Source organism: Rhinopithecus roxellana, chromosome 13 (assembly GCF_007565055.1).
Source record: "Rhinopithecus roxellana isolate Shanxi Qingling chromosome 13, ASM756505v1, whole genome shotgun sequence".
Lineage (NCBI taxonomy): Eukaryota > Metazoa > Chordata > Mammalia > Primates > Cercopithecidae > Rhinopithecus > Rhinopithecus roxellana.
This window is the reverse complement of record NC_044561.1, coordinates 104,523,580-104,547,200: the sequence shown is the minus strand read 5'-3', so window position 1 is coordinate 104,547,200 and position 23,621 is coordinate 104,523,580. Positions and strand designations below refer to the sequence as shown.

General features: G+C 46.6%; 1 protein-coding gene across 2 annotated transcripts in view; it reads right to left on the bottom strand.

The window, feature by feature from the left end:
- POFUT1 (protein O-fucosyltransferase 1) overlaps nucleotides 1-23,621 on the bottom strand; it is a 33,284-nt gene that overhangs the window by 4,649 nt on the left and 5,014 nt on the right. Inside the window, exons 3-6 of one of the 2 annotated variants that reach the window (XM_010352769.2) lie at nucleotides 20,365-20,547; nucleotides 19,102-19,214; nucleotides 5,226-5,418; nucleotides 2,327-2,569 (exon numbers count right to left, since the gene is read on the bottom strand). In XM_010352769.2, the coding sequence (XP_010351071.1) occupies nucleotides 2,327-2,569; nucleotides 5,226-5,418; nucleotides 19,102-19,214; nucleotides 20,365-20,547 (732 nt within the window). The remainder of the gene's footprint in view (nucleotides 1-2,326; nucleotides 2,570-5,225; nucleotides 5,419-19,101; nucleotides 19,215-20,364; nucleotides 20,548-23,621) is intronic. The other variant, XM_010352771.2, reaches the window with a different exon arrangement.

Genomic DNA, 23,621 nt, shown 5'->3' with positions numbered 1-23,621 from the left:
GACGTTTGCACATGTTGTGCCGTTCAGGGTGCACCTCCCTTCACCTGGTTAGCTCCTAGCTCTCCTTTGAATCTCAGCTTCAGTGGTACCTCCTTGGGGAAGCACTCCCTGGCCCTCCAGCCTAGGCCAGAGTCCTCTGCTCTTCACTCTCGCAGAACCCTGCTGCTCTACTTTGGAGCACACATCTCTGCTTATAGTTTTCACCCCTTAGTGATTCTCTGATTAGCATCATCTCCTGCCCCTGACTGGGGCTAGAGCTGTGTCGGTTTGTTCTCCACTGCTGGCCAGGTGCAGCACAGAGCCTGCCCCAGTAAAAATCTGGTGAGGGGACAGGTGAATGAATGGACCTGCCCATCTCTCTAGCAAGCTCCTGAACCTACCTTGTGACACACGTTATTAGCTCCCTGCAGTCTCTTTTCCTGGGTCTAGAATGTGAGCCCTGGAAGGCAGGACCACATCTTATTTATTGGTACCCCTACTCAGCACTGGACCAGCTTAATGGAGGAGCAAGGCTTAGTTCAGGATAAGGGTGGCCTCTGAACCCATGGAGAAGGGAGTTGAGGGGTGGGGAGGGACGAGAAGACTGGCATAGGGACAGGAAATAGAAAATGGCAAGAGATTCAAGGTACAACAGATACAGACTCCAAAAACTCACAAAAAAACTCCCTGGGACTCTCCAAATGCTTCAGCTTAGTACAGAGGTAGTTGGGGGTTGTAGGTAGGTGAGGGGAATGTGGGCAGAGTTGGGGCTGAAAGTGCTTTGCTGTTCCACAGAGATTTCTGATGTAACAAGAATCATCATCCTGCTATCTGGATTGTAGCAAAGAAATAATACCAGTTTAATCATGGCCAAAATCCCCCAAACAATTCCACTCACATTCTGAAACTTACCCACTCTGTGTCATGCCCATTATAATTAGCTCTGGGACTGCTTGGGTAAACTCTATCCTTTCTTGGGACTTTGGTTTCCTCAGCTATAAAAGAGGGGTTAGACGACCCCTGAGGTCTCTCAGCTCTGATTTTCTCTTAATTATATCTTTCTTCTGCATTTATTTATTTATTTATTTATTTATTTATTTATTTATTTAATAGAGATGGGGTCTTGTTATGTTAGGCCGGGCTGGTCTTGAACTCCTGGCCTCAAGCAATTCTCCTGCCTTGGCCTGGGATTACAGGCACGAGCCACTGTGCCCAGCCCCAGCTCTGATTTTCTGTTCAGTGGGTGGGGAGGAGATTAGAATGTGCTGACTTAGCACTTCCTCTCTGCACTGGAGCTTCCTGTGTATCTGGGGTGAGAGAGAAGGGGAGGCCCTTGATATAAAGCCAATGGCACCCAGTGTCTGCCTCTTAAGGCCTGCACAGCATTTACAGTTTTCACTCATCCTACAAAGCCCTATGGAATGCTTAATACTAATTCAGTTATTTTATCAATACGTACTCATTACCTGAGTATTACTCTTCACTGATACAGTAAGCACTGACCAATAACATTCTAGTATTTACTCATGTACTGAATACTCACTATTCATAGCTTCTTCAAGGGTTTATAAGCACAAAGATCCTTTCCTTCCTTCATCAGCCACCAATTTCTACTATTGATGATAGCTAACTTTATTGAGCACTTGCTCTGTAGCAGGAACTGTTTCAATTTCTTTACATCTGACCTTCACAACTGCCCTGTGAGATAGGTACTGTTCAATCCCATTTTATAGATGAGGAAACAGAAGCACAGAGAGGTCAAATAACTTTTTCAAGGCTGCACAGTGGGTAAATTCAAGTTCTCTGACTCCAGAGTCTCTGTTACTAACTCCTCCACTATACTGGATCTCTCCCCAGAGCCCATTCTCTACATCCTCATTCAACAAACTGACTGCCTACTAAGTGTCAGGCACTGTCCTAGACACTGGTGATGGTAAGGCAGGGTTTCAGTCCCAAAGAGGTTGAAGCACCAGGCTAGACATCAACGAATGTAACAGTAAGTCAGCCTTGGATCCTGCCTTCAAGGAGCCCACAGCTCCTGGGAGGAAGTAAGACATGTTTCGACACCCGTCTCATACAGTACAGAAAGTGCCCAAGAGAAGAAATGATACAGGGCCGCGAAGGTCCCAGCGGGGACACGCGAGCTCCAGGAGCGGACGAAAACCTGGAAAGATTGCGGAGGAGGCCTCTGAGCTGGGGTTTGAAGGAAGGTAGGAACTGGAGAGGAACGGTAGATCCAGGCAAAAGGCTTGTAGGGGAGCCCATGAAGCATGCAGTGGGCAGTGGGACCACCCTGACTCCTCCTTTCATTCCCTTCCTGCTGTACTCCCACCTGGCCCGCACATACCTTCCCTTTGAAGAACTGTTGGAGCTCAGGCACGTAACTCTCGGAATCAGTAGCAACATAGACCGACTGGGCATCCAGTGACTTCACCCAGAGCTTCAGAGCCCTCTGGATCTCCTTCAGGTCAGGCAGGCACATAGTCATCGTGAGGGGGGCCGCTGTGCTGCGGCTGTAGCCCACACACTGCGGAGAGGCCATGAAGTGCGAGCCTGCAGTCCCGTCCTTCAGCATAGCACAGGCATTTTTCTATGGGGGGCAGGGAACAGGGTTAAATACTGGCAACTGCCCTGGTAAGTGGAAAAAGACAGGCTATACAGGAAAACCCTAATTACTTTTTTTTTTTTTTTTTGAGATGGAGTCTCACTCTGTCGTCCAGGCTGGAGTGCAGTGGCATGATCTCTGCTCACTGCAACCTCTGTCTCTCGGGTTCAAGCAATTCTCCTGCCTCAGCCTCCCGAGTAGCTAGAACTACAGGCACCTGCCACCATGCCCGGCTAATTTTTGTATTTTTAGTAGAGATGAAGTTTTGTAGAGATCCATGTTGGCCAGGATGGTCTTGAACTCCTGACCTCAGGTGGCCCACCCGCCTTGGCCTACCAAAGTGCTGAGATTACAGGCATGAGCAGCCGTGCCTGGCCTAACTACGCTTTTTTTTTTTTTTTTTTTGAGACAGAGTCTCGCTCTGTCACCCAGGCTGGAGTGCAGTGGTGTGATCTCGGCTCACTGCAAGCTCCGCCTCCTGGGTTCGTGACATTCTCCTGCTTCAGCCTCCTGAGTAGCTGGGACTACAGGCGCCTGCCACCAAGCCTGGCTAATTTTTTTGTATTTCTAGTAGAGACAGGGTTTCACCGTGTTAGCCAGCATGGTCTCTATCTCCTGACCTCGTGATCCGCCCACCTCGGCCTCCCAAAGTGCTGGGATTACAGGCGTGAGCCACTGTGCCCAGCCCCTAACTACATTTTTAAAGAAAACATTGAGGACCAGGCGCAGTGCCTCGCACCTGTAATCCCAGCATCTTGGGAGGCCTAGAGGTAGGCTGATGGCTTGAGCTCAGGAGTTGGAGACCAGCCTGGGCAACGTGGCAAAACCCCATCTCTACAAAAAATACAAAAATTAGCCAGGTGTGGTGATGCGTGCCTGAGGTCCTAGCTACCCAGGAGGCTGAGGTGAGAGGACCACCTGAGCCCAGTAGGTGGAAGCTGCAGTGAACTGTGATTTTGCCACTGCACTCCAGCCTCGGTGACGGAGTCTGGAGACCCTGTCTCAAAAAAAGCACTGAGGGAGGAAAATGCATCAAAAGAGTTAACAGTGGTTATTTCTGGGTGGTGGGATATTGGCTTTTTGAAACAAAAATTACTTTGCTTGGTATTACTGCATTATCTGGGACATTCACTGAATTCTGAACAGTGGCAGTGCTAACAGACAGCCTTATCTGATTCCCAACTACAGTGGGAACACTTCCAATAGCTCCCCAGGAGGTATGCCATCTGCTGTGGTTTCGAGAGATAGCCTTTATCAAGGTAAGGTGGGTCCATTCTATTTCTGGTTGGTTATGAGTTTTTATCATGAACAGGTGGTGACTTTTATCAAATGCTTTCTTGGCCTCTATTGAGATGATCATATGATTTTTCTTCTTTGGGTTTTAATATAGTAAATTTCATTACATTCTTGTGATAGATTTCACGTTTTTTTTTTTTTTTTGAGACGGAGTCTTGCTCTGCCGCCCAGGCTGGAGTGCAGTGGCCGGCTCTCAGCTCACTGCAAGCTCCGCCTCCCGGGTTGACACCATTCTCCTGTCTCAGCCTCCCGAGTAGCTGGGACTACAGGCGCCCGCCTCGTCGCCCGGCTGGTTTTTTGTATTTTTTAGTAGAGACGGGGTTTCAACCTATTAGCCAGGATGGTCTCGATCTCCTGACCTCGTGATCCGCCCGTCTCGGCCTCCCAAAGTGCTGGGATTACAGGCTTGAGCCACCGCACCCGGCCGATTTTACATGTTTGTGTTGTGTGCTAATATGTTATTGGGTTTGACCTGTTAATATTTCACTTAGGATCTATGCATTTGTGTTCATAAGCGAGAATAGGCTATAATTTTCTGAGTTGACCTTATCTGAGTTTGGTATTAGTGTTACACTAGCTTTATAAAAAATAGCATCTTATATCTCTTGATGTTGTAGGAAAGTATAGATGGGAATTACTATTCCTTGAATGTTTGGTTGGAGCCACTCATAAAATATCCTGGGTCTGGCTCCCTTTCTTTGTGGGGGTGGGGGGAAAGGGGAGAGTTTAGTAATGTAAAAATGTAAGATTACCTCATCAATCGGCTATGAGTTAATTTTAATTTTAGTATTTTTCAAGTTTTCTGCAATGAGCGTTTCTAACATATCTACGTATCTTCTTAAGTCAATTAAGGCAACAGTCTACACTGATTCTGTTATTTTCACACAGAGGTGAAAACTTCATTGGAATACGAGGATTCTGCACATTTAAACAGCCTCCAAATTCTGGAAGGATGACATCTTCATTTCTTGGGAGCCACACCTCATCTCCATAGTTTGTTTTTCAATACAGAGTCTACTAGCCAGACACTGAGCTAGGACAGGGGACTCCTGGACTGCGGCCTCTTTATGGCTTGCTGCCTGACCTGGGGTCTGGCGTGATTTCTCAGTTCACCTATCTGTAAAATGCGGATAAAACAGCAGCTGCTACAGTGAGAGCGGGCCGGCAGGCACTCCGGAGTTACATTTTGATGTGTACTGCAGTGGGATGATGGGACACAATCCCACGAACCAGGCCAAGCAAGAGCTCTCTGCTCTCGCTGGGACACGGGGCCAATCCCTACAGGCCGGGGCCCTGCTCAGGGACACATCCAAGTTAGCCAGTGAGGGAGGAAGGGGGAAGTTACCCAGTCAGAGCCAATACGCAGATGAATGCCCACATAGGGCCGGACAAGGTGGGCATGAATCTGGGCTTCTCCCGTCCTCACCATTTCGTCTGACCATACCATGTACTTCTGCAGTGGCCTGTGTTCCTCCAGGACAGGGAACTGGGCCGGGGCTCCCGGCAGGGCAAGCACCGGATGTTCCTTTGGAGAAAATCTAGACAGGAGATGGAATGAGGGAAGTCAGAGGACGCACAGAGAGCCTGGCTGCCACCCCCACGAAAAAAGGATGGTGTTGCACCATGTCCCAGAGACCCTACGGAGGGGCCCCTGTAACATGCAAGAAGCACGAGAGGTTGTGAAATACCAACGGGCTGATAAGGAACCTTGGTGGCGGTGGCAACAGGCACAATATGCAATACTGTCCCGCCGCAGGGAATTTACAACCCTCTTTGCTTGTTGAACAATTAAAACTTTACAGTAGAGCATTCCAACCTTTTATATGTCACGCTGGCTTCCAATCTGTGGTGCGGTAATTCACTCCAGGGTGGGGTGTCTGGACCAAGCCTTTGCCCTTTTATCTACACGGCGGGACTGGGACATGCAGCTGCTTACAGAAGCAACGGCCAGGTCACACTCACAGGGACTATGTACACTGGATTTGAATCATTCATTCAACATTTAAAAAACATTTATTGATTGCCTACTATGTATTGGGGCCTGGGGGAAAACAAGACAGGCACGGTCCCTGCGCTATGGAAGGGAGCAGAGGTCTGCAGGTGCCCCTATCACACCCTCCCAAGCACCTGCTTCCCCCTTCATACACAGTACACCTCATAATTATTTCACATCTGTTTCTGCTGTGGGAAGGCAGTGGTTACAGTGTGCGCAGAATAATGTCTGGCATACCCAAGAGCTCGGTAAATATTTTTCTTTTATTTTTCTTTTTTGAGACAGGGTCTTGCTGTCACCCACGTAGTGGGTGGAGTGTAGTGGGTCACTGCAACTCCACTAAAGGCTCCAGAAAAGACCCTCCCACCTCAGCCTCCTGAGTAGCTGGGACTACAGGTACGTGCCACCAGGCCCAGCTAATTTTTTATATTTTTTTGTAGAGATGGGGTTTCACAATGTTGCCCAGGTTGGTCTCGAACTCCTGGACTCAAGTGATCTGCCTACTTAGGCCTCCCAGGGTTGGGATTACAGGTGTGGGCCACTGCACCTGGTCAGTATTTCTTGACTGAACAAATGAGGAGCAAACCTGTGTTCCCTCTTCAGCTAAACCCAGACTACGTCTCAGCAACATGAAACACCTTGCTGTTCCATGTTCACAATGCACTTTCAAGTTCTAGATCTCCGTATACTTCTCTCCAGCTGGAGTGGGGAAGTGCCTTCTGCCAGCCAAAATCCTTTCCTTAAAAGTATAAAATAAGAACAGCCATTCTGGAAAACAGTTTGGCAGTTAGGTATGCAGTTACCTCACGACCCAGCAATTGTACTCTTAGGCATTTATCCAAGAAAAATGAAAACTTACGTTCACACAAGCCTATATACCGATGTCCCTTGCAGCTTTATTCATAAAATAGTCCCCAACTGGAAACAACCCAGATGTCACTCAACAAGTAAATGGCTAAACACACCGCAGTACACCTATATCATGGAATGTGAACCCCACCAAAATAAGGAACACACTATCAACACAGGCAACAATTTGGATGATGTCAAGGGGATTATCCTTGGGTCACGGAGGGTGGGCAATCTCAAAGGTTATGTATTGTAAGGTTCCATTTATATAAACATTTTAAAACGATAACATGGAGAAGAGAACAGAAATGGAGAAGAGATTAGTGGTTGGCAGAGGTTAGGAATGGAGTGTATGTTTAGGGAGGTGGGTGTGGTTATAAACTGGCAACACAAGGATCCTTGTGATAATGGAACCGTTCAGTGTCTTAACTATGGTAGTGGATACATAAACCCACACACAATAAAATTGCACAGAACTAAATACATACACACACACACACACACACACACACACACACAGAGGCACGTGCTCACACACTCAGAAGTAAGTACAAGAAAACTGAGTAAGATGGGTGAATTGTATCAATGTCAATATCCTGGTTGTGATACTGTACTATAGTTTTGCAAAATGTTACCATTGGGGGAAATTGGGTAAAGGCTACATGGGAGGTTGCTGTCTTATTTCTTACAACTGCATGTAAATGTACAATGACCTTAATGAAAATTTCAAATAAGAATTATGAAATATTTCAAACCATTCAGGCAAATACAGAAAATAATTTAATAATTTATATACCCATGACCCAAATCAGCAGATACTAACTTTGCTTTCAGGTTTAAAAAAACAAAACAAAACAAAACAAAACATACACACACCTAAACACAAGCTCATCCTGCCATCATCCTTCCCAGAGGGTAATGTGTTTTAATGTATGATTACACTTTTACTATAAGCATCAAAAAGGAGGGGAGGCTTCTTCTGAGTGCTTTCTATGGACTGAAATGATGAAGAATGTAGATTAAACCAGAATGCTTTGTTCCAACGTTGACTATGCCACTAGCTAACTTGGGCAGGTGACTTCACCACTCTGTGCCTTAGTTCCTCATCCGTATAATAGAGATAACAGATAACAGTTCCCACATCACAAAGCTGTTTTTTTTTTTTTTTTTTTTTTTTTTAAATTGTGCTTGGGTGTGGTAGCCACTCCTGTAATCCCAGCACTCTGGGAGGCTGAGGTGGGCAGATCACTTGAGCCCAGGAGTTCAAGACCAGCCTGGGCAACATGGCAACACCCCATCTATCCAAAAAAATCAAAAAATCAGCCAAGTGTTGTGGTGTGTGCCCGTGGTCTCAGCTACCTAGGAGACTAAGTGGGAAAATAGCTTGAGCCTGGAAGGTTGAGGCTGCAGTGAGCCATGATTGTGCCACTGAACTCCAGCCAGGGTGACAGGGTGAGACCTTGTCTCAAAAAAATAAAAAAAAGTTGGCTGGGCGCAGTGGCTCATGCCTGTAATCCCAGCACTTTGGGAGGCCAAGATGGGCGGATCACGAGGCTGGGAGATCGAGACCATCCTGGCTAACACAGTGAAACCCCACCTCTACTAAAAACATAAAAAATTAGTCGGGCGTAGTGGTGGGCGCCTGTAATCCCAGCTACTCGGGAGGCTGAGGCAGGAGAATGGTGAACCCGGGAGGCGGAGCTTGCAGTGAGCCGAGATCGCACCACTGCACTCCAGCCTGGGCAACAGCGCGAGACTCTGTCTCAAAAAAATAATAATAAACAACAACAAAAAAGTTGTATATATTTAAGATATACAATATGATATTCTGATATACGTGTATGTAGTTAAATGATTAGTACAGTCAAGCTAATTAATATATCCATTTACGGCCAGGCGCGGTGGCTCAAGCCTGTAATCCCAGCACTTTGGGAGGCCGAGACGGGTGGATCACGAGGTCAGGAGTTCGAGACCATCCTGGCTAACACGGTGAAACCCCGTCTCTACTAAAAAAAATACAAAAAGCTAGCCGGGCGAGGTGGCTGGCGCCTGTAGTCCCAGCTACTCAGGAGGCTGAGGCAGGAGAATGGCGTGAACCCGGGAGGCGGAGCTTGCAGTGAGCTGAGATCCGGCCACTGCACTCCAGTCCGGGTGACAGAGCGAGACTCCGTCTCAAAAAAAAGAAAAAAAAAAAAAAAAAAAAATATATATATATATATCCATTTACAGGACTATTGAGAGGATTAATGTATTAATCAAAGCAAAGCATTTAGAACTGTACCTTGGCACACAGAAAGCTCTCAGAGAATGCTAGCTCTCATCATCATCATCACATTGCATGTAACCTAGTTAAAGGTTACATACAAATCTAACCAACTTTCTAAAAATTCAACTTTATGTTTCAGAGACTTGGCCATGTTGATCATGTGGATCATGTGGTTGTACTGGCTTCTCTAAAAGTTTTCCATTTTGTACAAATAAACTGCAATTTACCTACCTATTTTCCTCTTGCTGGACAGTGAGGTCGTTCCAATCTTTCTCTCACACAACAGTGCTCTGACAGACATGCCACTCATTCTCCACACCCAACAAAGACCGCTTGCTCAGCAAACACCTTCCACACCTCCAAGGTCAGTCGGAACTCCCAAGCCTCACCTCCTTAGGGAGGGTTTCCTGTCCCACTTCTCTTGCTGCCTTCTGCACAACGATATGCCCTGCAGCCATCTTCCCTGCCCATGGAACTGTCAGCTGGTGAGGCTGGGGACCCGAGCAGCCTGTTTGCCACTGCTCCCACATACACTATCCAAGGCCTGTGTCACTTACACAGGCTTTGGACCAGTGACAAGAAAGTGTTCCCTGATGGTCCAGTTGTGTGACACTTGTCTTGCTAGACTCCAGTTTTCTTTTCTTTTTTTTTTGAGATGGAGTCTCGCTCTGTCTCCCAGGATGGAGTACAGTGGTGTGATCTCGGCTCACTGCAACCTCCGCCTCCCAGGTTGAAGCGATTCTCTTACCTCAGCCTCCTGAGTAGCTGGGATTACAGGCACGTGTCACCATGCCCGGCTAATTTTTGTATTTTTAGTAGAGATGAGTTTTCACCATGTTGCCCGGGCTGGTCTCGAACTCCTGATCTCAGATGATCCACCCGTCTCAGCCTCCCAAAGTGCTGGGATTACAGGCGTGAGCCACCGCGCCCAGCCTAGACTCCAGTTTTGTTTATATACATAACTGTGAATTGTTTATTGGGCCTCATTATGCGACAGGCAATGCTCCGATTGCTTATATATATTAAGTCATTTGATTTTCACAAGAGCTCTAGGGAAGTATACTGTCATTTCTCATTTTACAGATAAGGAAACTGAGGCACAGAGGTTACGTAACATGCCCAAGGTTGCACAGCCAGGAATTGGTGGAGCCAGGATTTAAATCCGGGCAGTGTGCTCCAGATCCTACGTTCTTAACTACTACCCCTCCCTCCCATCTCCTCCACCTCTGACAATGAGCTGAGTCTGTGGCTTCATCTTCTGATTCCCAGCCCCAGTACAGGCCTTATCCCATGGTAGGCATGATAACTTTTTTAGAATAAATGGGAAAGATTTGGGGACCTCACCAGAAAGACCAGATCAGGCTGTCAGGGGTTAGAAAAGGAAGGAACTCGTATTACCTGAGTACCTACTAAGGGCCAGGTCTTCAGTTAATCTTTCAGATGCTACCTCAAAGGATTTTCAAAGGAAAACCAGAGTAGATCTCCCAGCGGGGCTGGAACATTGGGATAAAACCCCGATGTGCGCCCCCCGGCTACCCTCCGACCTCTTGGAAAGTACCTGCAGTCGACATTTGGTGAATTCTAGACTTGGAATGTGTGTCCCCTCTACCTGAATCTGGACCAGCAAAGAGCTGTCCCCGTGGGACAACATCAGCTCAGACCCAACAAGCAGCGAGAGGCTAAGGCTGATCTGCTCACTCACTCTTGGTGAGGTAGGACAGCACTGTCTGGAAAGAAAACCGGGGGAACAGGGATCTTGGCTGGAAAGAAAATCTTGACCAGCTCCACCTGCCTGGTGACTGCTCACCCTTGGTCAGGTTCTTTGCTTACTGCTATCCAGCTGAAGTGGGCTGGCTTTCCTGCTGCTGGGCCCAGTGAACCTCTGGGGTTCTTCACCACCATGCCTGTGCTGCTGAGATTCTCCAACAAACTGGGACTTCTCTGTATACAGCATCTATTTATGTGTCCAGTGTATATTTGTGGGACCACGAGTGGATGAACCCCATATTGAGTGCAGAAGACCCAGAGACATGAACAAGGCAGGGCCTTGTTCTGGATGTCCCTGCCACGAAGGACTGTCTTTCCCTCCAGGTCTCTGCATGGCTGGCTCCCTCTCACTCTTCCAGTCTCATTCTGGATCCCACAGGGAGGCGGCAGCAGCCTGGGAGAATGACAAGCCATGCGCTCAAATACCTGGACCATTATATATGAGAATGGTTTGGCATGACGGTCCATTGCCTTCCGACAGTCAATGTGCAGTAAGTGTCAGCTGAATTAGAGCTGTGCCAGGCTATTCACAGGCTCAGAACCATCAGAGCTGGAAGGATCCTCAGAAAGCATGTGGTAAAGAAGAAATACATCTTATCCTCTTTCCCGAGAACCCAGTTTTCAGCTGCATACATGGCAGCCTAAAATAAAGACACTTCTTATCAGCCAAACATACCCCAGGGGGCGAGGGGGAGAAAGACAGACATTTCTAAGTACTTCTTGCAGCTAGGTATGGCCCATGTGCCCTAATACTAGCTAATGAGATGTAAGCAGAAGGGTTATAATGAACTTCTGGGAAAGCTTCTTAAAAAGGGAGGATATGCCCTTTTGCAACTTTTGTCCCTCCAGTTGGGATGTGATGGCTGGAGCTTCATCTGCCATCTTGGCCCATGAGGTGACACAAAAGCTAATACTGGATGGCTGAACAAAGAGATGGAAGCCTGATTCTTTTTTTTTTTTTTTTTTTTTTTTTTTGAGGTGAAGTCTCACTCTGTCGCCCAAGCTGGAGTGCAGTGGCATGAACTTGGCTCACTGCAGCCTCCGCCTCCCAGGTTTAAGTGATTCTCCTACCTTGGCCTCCTGAGTAGCTGGGATTACAGGCATGTGCCACCACGCCCAGCTAATTTTTTTTTTAGTATTTTTGGTAGAGACGGGGTTTCACCATGTTGGCCAGGCTGGTTTTGAACTCCTGACCTCAAGTGATCTGCCTGCCTCTGCCTCCCTAAGTGCTGTGATTACAGGTGTGAGCCACTGTGCCCAGCTGGATTCTTGATGACACTATGGAGCTGCCATCCAGCTCTGGACTGCATACCCAGTTCTTCTTTTACTTAAGAAAACAATAAACCCTATCAATCTGCTCTTATTTGGGGCTTCCTGCTACCTGTAGCCTAACTTAAGTCTAACACACCTAGACTTGTGGCCTACAAACTTCTTCTGCCTTACTGAGAGCCCTGATTTTTTAAGGGTTATTGGTTGAAGGCAATAGGGAGGAGGAATTGAGCCCCTGGAACTTGGTCCCCTGCTGCCCCCGATAAAGGCCCTAGAGGCACTTTTTTTTTTTTTTCAGCCGGTCTCACTCTCTCGCCTAGACTATAGTGCAGTGGACAGATCATGGGCTCACTGCAGCCATGACCTCCTCAGGCTCACCTGATCCTCCCACCTCAGCCTCCCAAGTAACTGGAACTACAGGTGTGTGCCACTATGCCTGGCTAATTTTTTCTATTTTTTGTAGAGACAGAGTCTCCCTACATTGCCCAGGCTGGTCTTGAACTCCCGGGCTCAAGGGATCACCTGCCTGGGCCTCCCTGTAATCCCTTAAGATTACAGGTGTGAGCCACCATGCCTGACAAGCACTTCTTGAAAACTCTGAAGATAGCTTCAAAACCACTCATCTTGCCCATCCCCTTCATTTTATAGATGGGACATTGAGGTCAGAGAAGGGGAACAGCTGCCTAATCGCACAGTAAGCCTGGGAAGAGCTTCACTTTCTGATTCCATTCTTCTCTCCTCTCCAAGGACAAATTTGCATAGCAAGGAAGTATTCTGTATCTTAAGAAATGTTTAATGCTAAATGTTCATAGACATTCAAATTCATCCCTACTAATCATTCACAGGCTTCTTACCAGATTGCCTCACAGGGTCTACAAACCTGAGTGTTTTGACCCCCGCCCACCTTCTGATCTCCTTTCCTGTGTGGCAGATTAAAAGTGGTCATCAAGCCTTTGAACCCCTTCCCTTTAGGTGCGATCTGCCTCCTCCCAATAGCACCCCAACACAAGTGACACTGTGCCGGTTTCCAGATTCAGTTGTTAGGGAGCCCGCAGTTTCTATTTTCTGTCTCTTGGGACACTTACTCCCTGGATGCCCCCTCTCAGAACACAGGCGCCATGCTGTAAGAAGCCCAAGCCATATGGAGAGGTCATGTGTACACATGCTTGTTGGTGGCTCCAGCTTGGCTCCCAGATGACAGCAGCATCACCCACCAGACATGAGAGGGACTTCCTGGACATGTAGATCAGTCAAGCCTTTTTTTTTTTGAGACAGAGTTTCGCTCTGCTGCCCAGGCTGGGATGCAGTGGCACAATCTTGGCTCACTGCAACCTCGACCTCCAAGGTTCAAGCAATTCTCATGCCTCAGCCTCCTGAGTAGCTGGGGTTACAGGTGTGTGATACCACGCCCAGCTAATTTTTTATATTTTTAGTAGAGATCAGGGTTTGGCATGTTGGCCAGGCTGGTCTTGAACTCCTGGGATCAAGTGATCTACCTGCCTCAGTCTCCCAAAGTGCTGGGGTTACAGGTGTAAGCCATTGTGCCCAACCTTGGTCAAGCCTTTAGATAACTTGAGCCCTGGATAGGCATGGTGGCTCATGAAGTAATCCCAGCACTTTGGGAGGCCAAGGCAGGATAATTACTTGAGGCCAAGAGATCAAGACCAACCTGGGCAACAGAGCATGATCCCCATCTCTACCAAAAAAAAAGGATAACTTGAGCCCTAGCTGATAGTTGACTGCAGCCACATAAGACCATAAGCAAGAACTGCCCAGCTAACTCAAGTGTCCATCAATAGGTGAAGAGATACACAAATGTGGTATATACATACAATGGACTATTAGTCAGTCTTAAAAGGACTAAAATTTTGATACAGGCTACAACACTGATGAACCTTGCCACATGAAATAAGTCAGACACAAAAAGATACATATTGCATGATTCCACTTCTATAAGATACCTAAGTACCTATGAGATACCTAGAGAAATTCAAAGACAGAAAGTAGAAAAGCATTTACCAGGGGCTGAGGGGACATGGAAATGGGAGTTATGGTTTAACGGGTAGAGTATCTGTTTGGGAAGATGAAAAAATTCTAGAGATGGATAGTTGTAATGTTTGCACATGTGAATGTACTTAATGCCACTGAAGTATACACTTAAAAATGGTTAAAATGGTTTAAAAAAGTTCCACTAGTATACATATATACACACCAGTAACAATTTTTGAAATCTTGTGTTTTTAAATGTTTAGAATCGATCCTGCCAGCAATATTTACCAAACTGGTAAATTTTTTTTTTTTTTTTTTTGAGACGGAGTCTTGCTCTGCCGCCCAGGCTGGAGTGCAGTGGCCGGCTCTCAGCTCACTGCAAGCTCCGCCTCCCAGGTTTACGCTATTCTCCTGTCTCAGCCTCCCGAGTAGCTGGGACTACAGGCGCCCGCCTCGTCGCCCGGCTAGTTTTTTATATTTTTTAGTAGAGACGGGGTTTCACCGTATTAGCCAGGATGGTCTCGATTTCCTGACCTCATGATCCGCCCGTCTCGGCCTCCCAAAGTGCTGGGATTACAGGCTTGAGCCACCGCGCCCGGCCCAAACTGGTAAATATTGATACAAATTACATCTCAAAAGGACAGGTTTTTTAATTAAGGAGGGGTGTCTTTTTTTTTTTTTCTTTCAGATGGAGTCTCGCTCTGTCCAGGCTGGAGTGCAGTGGTGTGATCTCGGCTCACTGCAACCTCCGCCTCCCAGGTTCAAGCAATTCTCCTGCCTTAGCCTCCTGAGTAGCTGGGATTACAGGCATGAGCCACCATGCACAGCTAACTTTTATATTATATTCTTAGTAGAGACGGGGTTTCACCATGTTGGTCAGGTTGGTCTCGAACTCCTGACCTCGTGATCCGCCCACCTCGGCCTCCCAAAGTGCCGGGATTACAGGCGTGAGTCACCGCGCCTGGCTGGGGTGTTTCTTTTTTAAGATAGGGTCTCACTCTGTCATCTAGGCTGGAATGCAGTGGCACAATCATGGCTCAATGCAGCCTTGAACTCCTGGGCTCAAGCAATCCTCTTGCCTCAGCATCCAAAGTAGCTGGGACTACAGGTGCATGCCACCATGCCTGGCTAATTTTTAAATTTTTCTTTTGCAGGGACAAGGTCTTGCTATATTGACCAGACTAGCCTCAAGCGATTCTCCTGCCTTGGCCTCCAAAAATGTTGGGATTACAGGTATGAGCCGCTGAGCCCAACCAAAATGAAAAAGTTAATTATTATTTGATTATATATATTTATATATATATATACACACACACACACACTGATTTCATTTTAAGCTAATATGTGTAGATATGTATGTATGTGTATATATAATATATATATATAAATATATGGAGGACACAAGTATACACATCAAAATGTTAATTTTTTTTGGAGGAGTAATGAATTACATGTAAATTTTTCTTCTTCATTAAAAAAGAAACCTCTAGGCCAGGCATAGTGGCCTACATCTGTGATCCAGCGCTTTGGGAGGTCGAGGCAGGAGGATCACTTTAAGCCAGGAGTTTAAGACCAGCCTGGGCAAGATGACAAGACTCTGTCTATACAAAAAATAAACAAAATTAGATGGGTATGGGGGTGTGCGTCTATGGTCCCAGCTACTTGGGGGAGTTGAGGTGGGAGGAGCTCTTGGGCCTGGGAGGTCGAAGCTGCAGTGAGCTGTGATGGAGCCACTACAATCCAACCTGGGTAACAGAGTTAGACCCTGTCTCGAAGAAAAAAAAAGAAAAAGAAAAAAGAAAGAAATCTTCCACCAAATCTGAGGCTACTCATTGCCTCAGAATAAAGGTTATTCATTCCAAGAAATAGATGTTTAGCCTGAATTTAAACTTTGTACAGCAGGGAGTCCATAAAGAAAATGGAAAAATGAAAACCCAAAAGAACTGCCTAGCTAAGCCCAGTTAACCCACAGTCCCAAGAGAAATAATAACTATTGTTATACTACTAAGTTTTGTAGTGATTTATTATGCAGCAACAGATGACAGCAACATCCTACCATTCTCTCACTCACTGCATACCACATTGCCTTCTTTCTGCCCCCTCACCATACCAAGCTTATTCCTGCCTCAGGGTCTTTGCTCCTGACTTCCTGCTGTGAACTACTTTCCCTCTAACTCTGACATAACTGGCTCTGTCTCATCCTTCTGGTCTTATCCCTACCAATCACATACCACCTGTTTAACATCCTTCTAAGCACCATGTCACTCTGGAACTATCCTATGTAAAAGTTTATTCACTATCTCCCCTGTTAAGACTGTGAGTTCCATTGGGGCAGGGACCTTATCTGCCTTATTCTGGCCTGTATCCCCAGCATCCAAACCAGCCCTTGACGCTCAGGAAGTGCTTCTTAAATACATGTTGAAGGCAGGCAGGTATTTGCCCAGAGACTGTCAACTCCCTTAAACTCCCTCCAGGGACCTCATCTTCCCTACTAATTTTCCTTTCCCAAAAACTTGGCTGTAAGGCACAAACTTCCTCAAACCCTCATGTAATTCTTACAACTCAATGAACTCACACAAAGCTATGGGGCAATAAACAAGTGTTTCAACAACACTCCCCATGCACCATTGTCCTTTTTCTTCCTACTAGGATTGTGTGCTTTTCCTGGCTTTTTGGAATTTGCTTTTGGAGCTGCTTTTAGAGTTGGTGGCACTTTTTTTCCCCCTGGCATATTGTCAACATGGGCAAATCTCCATCTTTTGAGGGCAGGTCTGCCTCTGGCAACAGCTCCAGTTCATTCGGAGGTGAAGGGGAGTGTGCTATCTGGGATCAACAATGAAGAAGATTTAAATCTGCCATGACTGAGGATCCTCAGTAGCGCATGAACTAGGTGCAAAGGCAAGTCCCAGAAAGGAACTGGCAGCTGTTAAAGGCACAGCTATTTAATCCATGGTGATTAAGAACAGGTGCTTTGGGACTGGGAGCAGCAGCTCACGCTTGTAATCCCAGCAGTTTGGGAGGCTGAGGTGGGAGGATCACTTAAGGCCAGGAGTTTAAGACCAGCCTGGGCAACATAGCGAGATCCTATCTCTACAAAACAAAACAAAATATTAGTCAGGCGTGGTGGCATATGCCTGCAGTCCCAGTTACTTGGGAGGCTGAGTGGGGAGGATTGCTTGAACCTAGGGATTTGAGGTTACGGTGAGCTATGATCATACTACTGTACTCCAGCCTGGGAGATGAGCAAGACCCTGTTTCAAATATAAATATATAAAATAACTGGTGCTTTGGATTCAGACTTCCTGGGTTCAAAACCAAGCTCTGCAACTTCAAGCTTCATGACCTTGGGCAAGGGACCTTACTCCTTTCTGCTTCAATTTCTCTAAGTGTAAAGCATAGATGACAGTAACAACCCACAGACTCAGGGAAAGAGTAAGTGAGTCAATACCTGTGAAGACTTAGAACAGTGTCTGGCACATAGAAGGCACTAAATGAATCTTAGCTGTTGTTATTTATTAAACATTAAAGATTAAAGTAAATCTTTAATAAAAAACAACAGGCTGGGTGCAGTGGCTCACGCCCATAATCCCAGCACTCTGGGAGGCTGAGGCGGGCGGATCACGAGGTCAGGAGATTGAGATCATCCTGGCTAACACGGCAAAACCCCGTCTCTACTAAAAATACAAAAAAATTAGCCAGGTGAGGTGGCGGGCGCCTGTAGTCCCAGCTACTTGGGAGGCTGAGGCAGGAGAATGGCATGAACCCGGAAGGCGGAGGTTACAGTGAGCCCAGATTGCGCCACTGCACTCCAGCCCGGGTGATAGAGCAAGACTCTGTCTCAATAAATAAATAAATAAATAAATAAATAAATAAATAAATAAAATAAAATAAAATAAAATAAAGATTTACAAACAGACCCAAGCTGTCCACTCAACAGCTCAATGACCTTGGGAAGTTATTTAACTTCACTGGGCTCAGTTTCCTCGCCTATAAAATGGAAATTGGTAACAATACCCACTTCATGAACTATCTCAAAGGCTTAAATAAAATAAAGCACGTGAGCAATAACACTGACAGCCAACACTGGCTGGCTGCTTAGTGCGGAATATGCACTTCATGCACTATGAAGCAGATACCATCAGTGCTGGCTCAGGGCTCAGGACTATCTCACCCCTCAGCCTGTGCTTGTTTTGTTTTGTTGAGACAGGGCCTTGCTCTGTCACCTGGGCTAGAGTGCAGGGGTACCATCATGGCTCACTGCAGCCTTGATCTCTTAGACTCAAGTGATCCACCCACCTTGGCCTCCCAAAGTGCTGGGATTACAGGCGTGAGACTCATTTCTCTATATCTGTTTACTTTTGGCCTATTAAATGCCAAGTGCTTTGACCACATATGAATTAGTATGTTCCTTGCACCTCTTAACTAATATCTGCCTTCTAAGCCCACGATCTTTCCTGCCATGCTATAGCATTAAGGACAAGTACACTATGCTGATTATTGTCATTATGAGACCATAGCTCCTAGAAAACCAGGGCCGGTCATCCTCATTTTCACACCTCACCACTGGCCTCTGAGTACTATGTCTCAGACATGACAGACGCCCTATAAATGTTTCACAGCCTGTGCCCATGCCCTGCTAACCTATTTTTTTTTTTAAACAGAGGCTAATGGAGTGTAATTAATAAATACATCCAGTAATTATCAGGATGACATCATTTCTCGGTCTGCACCTGATGTTCTCTAGAAGCTGCTCCCAATTTCACCTTGTGAAGAGTAAGGTAACACAGGAGTGATTCTCACGCCTAGAGGAGGAAATTGAGACTCATGTGACTGCAGAATGTTCTTTTTATGACATCCTTTATCAACCGATAAACTCTTTCTCAACCTCATGGCAGGTCAACGTTCCACTGTGTCAGGCGTGGAGACGGGAACAGATCACACAGGATTCCAAGTTCAACATACAGAGCACCGGCACCTTTGGTCTCATACATCAGGGTGGGGAAGACTGGGAGAGTGCCAGAAGGTGCTGAATACCCACGAGCTCCATGCCCCTCCCCTAAACCCAGCAACTCTACCCCCTCCAAGTACCTCTGGCTCCATTGTTCTCTGTAGGAAGCACTGAAGGAAATGCCTGTAAAAAGCTCAGACTTGTTGAAACTCACATGAAACTGATCCCAGAATGGGCCAAAGGGGTTTCCTTCCTGCAGAAAGAGAGTGGTGGAAAGCTTACTGAGGGGGAGGGAAAGCCATCTGGGGATGGGGCCAGGGAACTGTAGGTGGGGAAACCTGGGTGATTGGACTCAGGCCAAAACACTCTCACAGGATGGCCTAGGAGGAATGTCACTCTGTAATTCCTGGGCCAGGGACTGAGGAGCGTGCCTCAGCTTCAATTCTGGTTTCCAGCAGGAAAGTCTTTCCTGTTCACAGGTCACACCCTGCTGACCCAGCAGCACTGATGATGGTCTGGGGAGAAGCAGACCTTGGATTTGGAACCAAGAACTAGAGCTTCAAGAGATATTCAAGATTGGCTAATCCAATGCCTTCATTTTCAAGATGGAAACCAAGGCCCACTGAGGGTCAGACACTTACCCAAGGTTACAAGCAAGTAAGGGCACTACTGGGGCTGTGAGCTAGGTCTCCTTTCTCAAATTTCATAGTTCTTCCAACCACTTTCCTAAGACTTTAGAACATACACCAAAAGACATATTTGGGGATTGCCTTACTTCCAAAGTGCCAGAAATGCACAAATTTCTTCTAATAAGATATGACAGCCTCTCATTCGCCTGCTGAGATGCAGGAAAGTATTTAAGTTAAGTGGGTAGACAATGGTGCCAAATTACCTAAGGCTGAATCCCAGCTCTACCACTTGTTTGCTGTGTGATCCTGAGTAAGATACTGACCCTCTCTGTGCCGTCCTCAGTGTCCTCCCTATGAAGTGGGGATATTATAAGTATTCTCCTCATGGAACAGTGTGAGTATTAAATGAGTTGATACATGTAAAGCTCTTAGCATGGTATCTGACATATATAGTAAGTGCTACGTGAATATTAGTTATTATTACTGATGTGACACTTTGCAGTTTATAAGCACTCTTTTACCTGGCCCTCAAGACACTTTATGAGTGAGACAGAGCAGGGACTGGCATCTCTATTTTGTAGGTAGAAATGAAGGCTCAGAGAAGCAAAGTCTTCTGCCCGAGGTGATGCTGCTCCACTAACAAATGCCAGAAACAGGACTTAAATATCTGTTTTTCTACTCTAAGTCCTTTCCCTGCATTTTGCCATGACATAGTCTTGGGGGCCTAGAGGACATGGAACAGGAAGAAAGGGACCCCGAACCCACAGGACCCACCTTCATGGGGCACGTCTTCTTATCTGGGCTTCGCTGGGCTGCCACCTCAAAGCAGTATGCCACCCGCTTCTCAGGGGGCCAGTGGGTGGGTGCCAGCTTCTCCATGAAATCCTCCAAGCTGATGACCCGATGGTAAGCCTGGAGGGGCTCCAGCTTAAAGTACTTCTGGTAGGACACATGGAGCTGCAGGAAAAGGAGGAGCAGAGGTACCACCTCAGTGCCCTAGAGGCTACGTTAGATATTTATTAAAACAATACACTCCAGGCCAGGCAGAGTGGCTCACACCTGTAAACCCAGCACTTTAGGAGGACAAGGCAGGCGGATCACCTGAGGTCAGGAGTTCAAGACCAGCCTGGCCAACATGGCAAAACCCTGTCTCTACTAAAAATACAAGAAAATTAGCTGGGCATGGTAGTGAGCACCTGTAGTCCCAGCTACTCGGGAGGCTGAGGCAGGAGAACCACTTGAACCCTGGAGGTAGAGGTTGCTTGCAGTGAGCCAAGATCGTGCCACTGCACTCTAGCCTGGATGACAGAGCAAGACTCCGTCTCAAAAAAACAAAAACACTCCAAGATCAAGACAGTTCAGACTACATGACAGTGAAAAGTTTTCATCAAAAGACGCCAAAGTTAGGATAGAGACAGGTTAGGGGGAGAGTCTGCAAACTAAAGAACAAACAGTAACATCCCTGTGTTAAAAAACACCTGCTAATCTATAACAAAAAAAGACAAATGATGCCAAGAGGAAAATATAGGCAAAGGTTAGAGGTAAACAATTCACAGCAAAGGAAACCCAAATAGCCAACATACTCAGAAGATGTCTAACCTTACTAGTAATTAGGAAAAAGCAAATTACAATTATAACAAGGCATCAATTACTTCTCACTCATGAGACTAGCAAAAACTGAAAAGCTTAACTTGTGGGGAAATGGGCACTCTTGTACACGGCTGGTAGCAGAAGTCTATATTTTGGAGCAACCACTTTGGGATCCAATCGGTGAGTATCTAATAGAATTTAAAATGCTCCTTTTGGCCAGGTGTGGTAGCTCATGTCTGTAATCTCAGCACTTTGGGAGGCCGAGGCAGAAGGATCACTTGAGGCCAGGAGTTCAAGACCAGCCTAGACAACATAGTGAGACCCTGACTCTACAAAAAATTAAAAAATTAGCTGGGCGTGGTGGTGCACACCTGTAGTCCCAGCTACTAGGGAGGCTGAGATGGAAGGATTTCTTGCATCCAAGAGGTTGAGGCTTCAGTGATGTGTGACTGTGCCACTGTACTCTAGCCTGGGCCAGAGTGAGACTCTGTCTCAAAAAAAAGAAAAAAATTTGTTTTTTTAACGTACTTTCCTCTTCTAACTATCTGCTCTAGAGAAGTATAGAAGTTCTTGCACTTTGGACCTGGAGATCAGTACCAGGATGCTCAGTGCCACAATGAAAGTATAGGAAAGAACATCAAAGGAGTCACACCAAATATACTATATCCACAACAGTTGTTAAGGGAACAGGACTAGCCCCAGGAGTCAAAAAGAGACTTCGTTTACCAACTTTATCTGTAACGCTTTATTTCTTTTATTAACAAAAAGAGAAGATGAAACAAAGATGAGAAAGTGTTAACAATTATCACTTCCAAAGGTGGGTACATGGTTGGTGGTTGTATTCATCTATGTATTTTTCTTTTTTTTTTTTTTTTGAGATAGAGTTTCACCCATCACCCAGGCTGGAGTGCAATGGCGTGATCTCGGCTCATTGCAACCTCTGCCTCTCAGGTTCAAGCGATTCTCCTGCCTCAGCCTCCCGAATAGTTGGGATTACAGGCGCACACCACCACGCCCGGCTAATTTTTTGTATCTATAGTAGAGATGGGGTTTCACCATGTTGGCCAGGCTAGTCTCAAACTCCTGACCTCGTGATCTGTCCGCCTCGGCCTCCCAAAGTGCTGGGATTACAGGCGTGAGCCACTGCTCCCAGCCTCATCTTTATATTTTTCTACATTTTTTTTTTTTTTTTTTGAGATGGAGTCTTGCTCTGTCTCCCAGGTTGGAGTGTAATGGCGCCATCTTGGCTCACTGCAAACTTCGCCTCCAGGGTTAAAGCAATTCTTCTGCCTCAGCCTCCTGAGTAGCTGAGATTACAGGCGGGTGCCATGACACCCAGCTAACTTTTGTATTTTTAGCAGAGACAGGGTTTCACCGTGTTGGCCAGGCTGGTCTTGAACTTCTGACCTCAAGTGATTTGCCTGCCTCCCACTGGACTCGGCGTATTTTTCTAGATTTTAAAACATTTCTGGCTGGGTGCAGTCGCTCACGCCTATAATCCCAGTACTTTGGGAGGCTGAGGCGGATGGATCACCTGAGGTCAGGAGATGGAGACCAGCCTGGACAACATGGTGAAACCCCATCTCTACTAAAAATACAAAAATTAGCTAGGCGTGGTGGTGGGTGCTTGTAATCTCAGCTACTCGGGAGATCTGAGGCAGGAGAATCACTAGAATCCGGGAGGTGGAGGTTGCGGTGAGCCAACATCGCACTACTGCACTCCAGCCTGGGTGACAAGAGCAAAACTCCATCTCGAAGAAAAAAAAAAAAATTCTGGCCAGGTGTGGTAGCTTACTCCTGTAATCCTAGCACTTTGCGAGGCCAAGGCAGGTAGATTACTTGAGGCCAGGAGTTCGAGATAAGCCTGGCCAACATGGTGAAACCTCGTCTTTACTAAAAATATAAAAAGTTAGCAGGGTGTGGTGGCGCATGCCTGTAGTCCCAGCTACTCGGGAGTGGAGGCACGAAAATCACTTGAACCCGGGAGGCGGATGAGCCAAGATTGTGCCACTGCACTTCAGCCTGGGTGACAGAGCGAGACTCTTTATCAAAAATGAAAAACAAACAAACAAAACCAAAAAAATTTCTGCAGGGTGTGGTGGCTCACATCTGTAATCCTAGCACTTTGGAAGGCTGAGGCAGGAGGACTGCTTAGACTCAGGAGTTTGAGACCAGCCTGGGAAACATAGCGACACCTTGTCCCTACTAAAAATCAAAGAATTGGTCGGGTTTGGTGGTGGGTGCCTGTAATCCCAGCTACTTGGAGGCTGAGGTGGGAGGACTGCTTGAGGAGAAGGAGACTGCAGTGAGCGATGATCATGCCACTGCACTTCAGCCTGGGCAACAGTGAGACCTTGTCTCAAAAAATATAAAAAGAAAAAAGAAACACAGGCCTGTAATCAGGGTGGGGATTCTGAGTCTGGGCCAGAGACAAAGTTGGG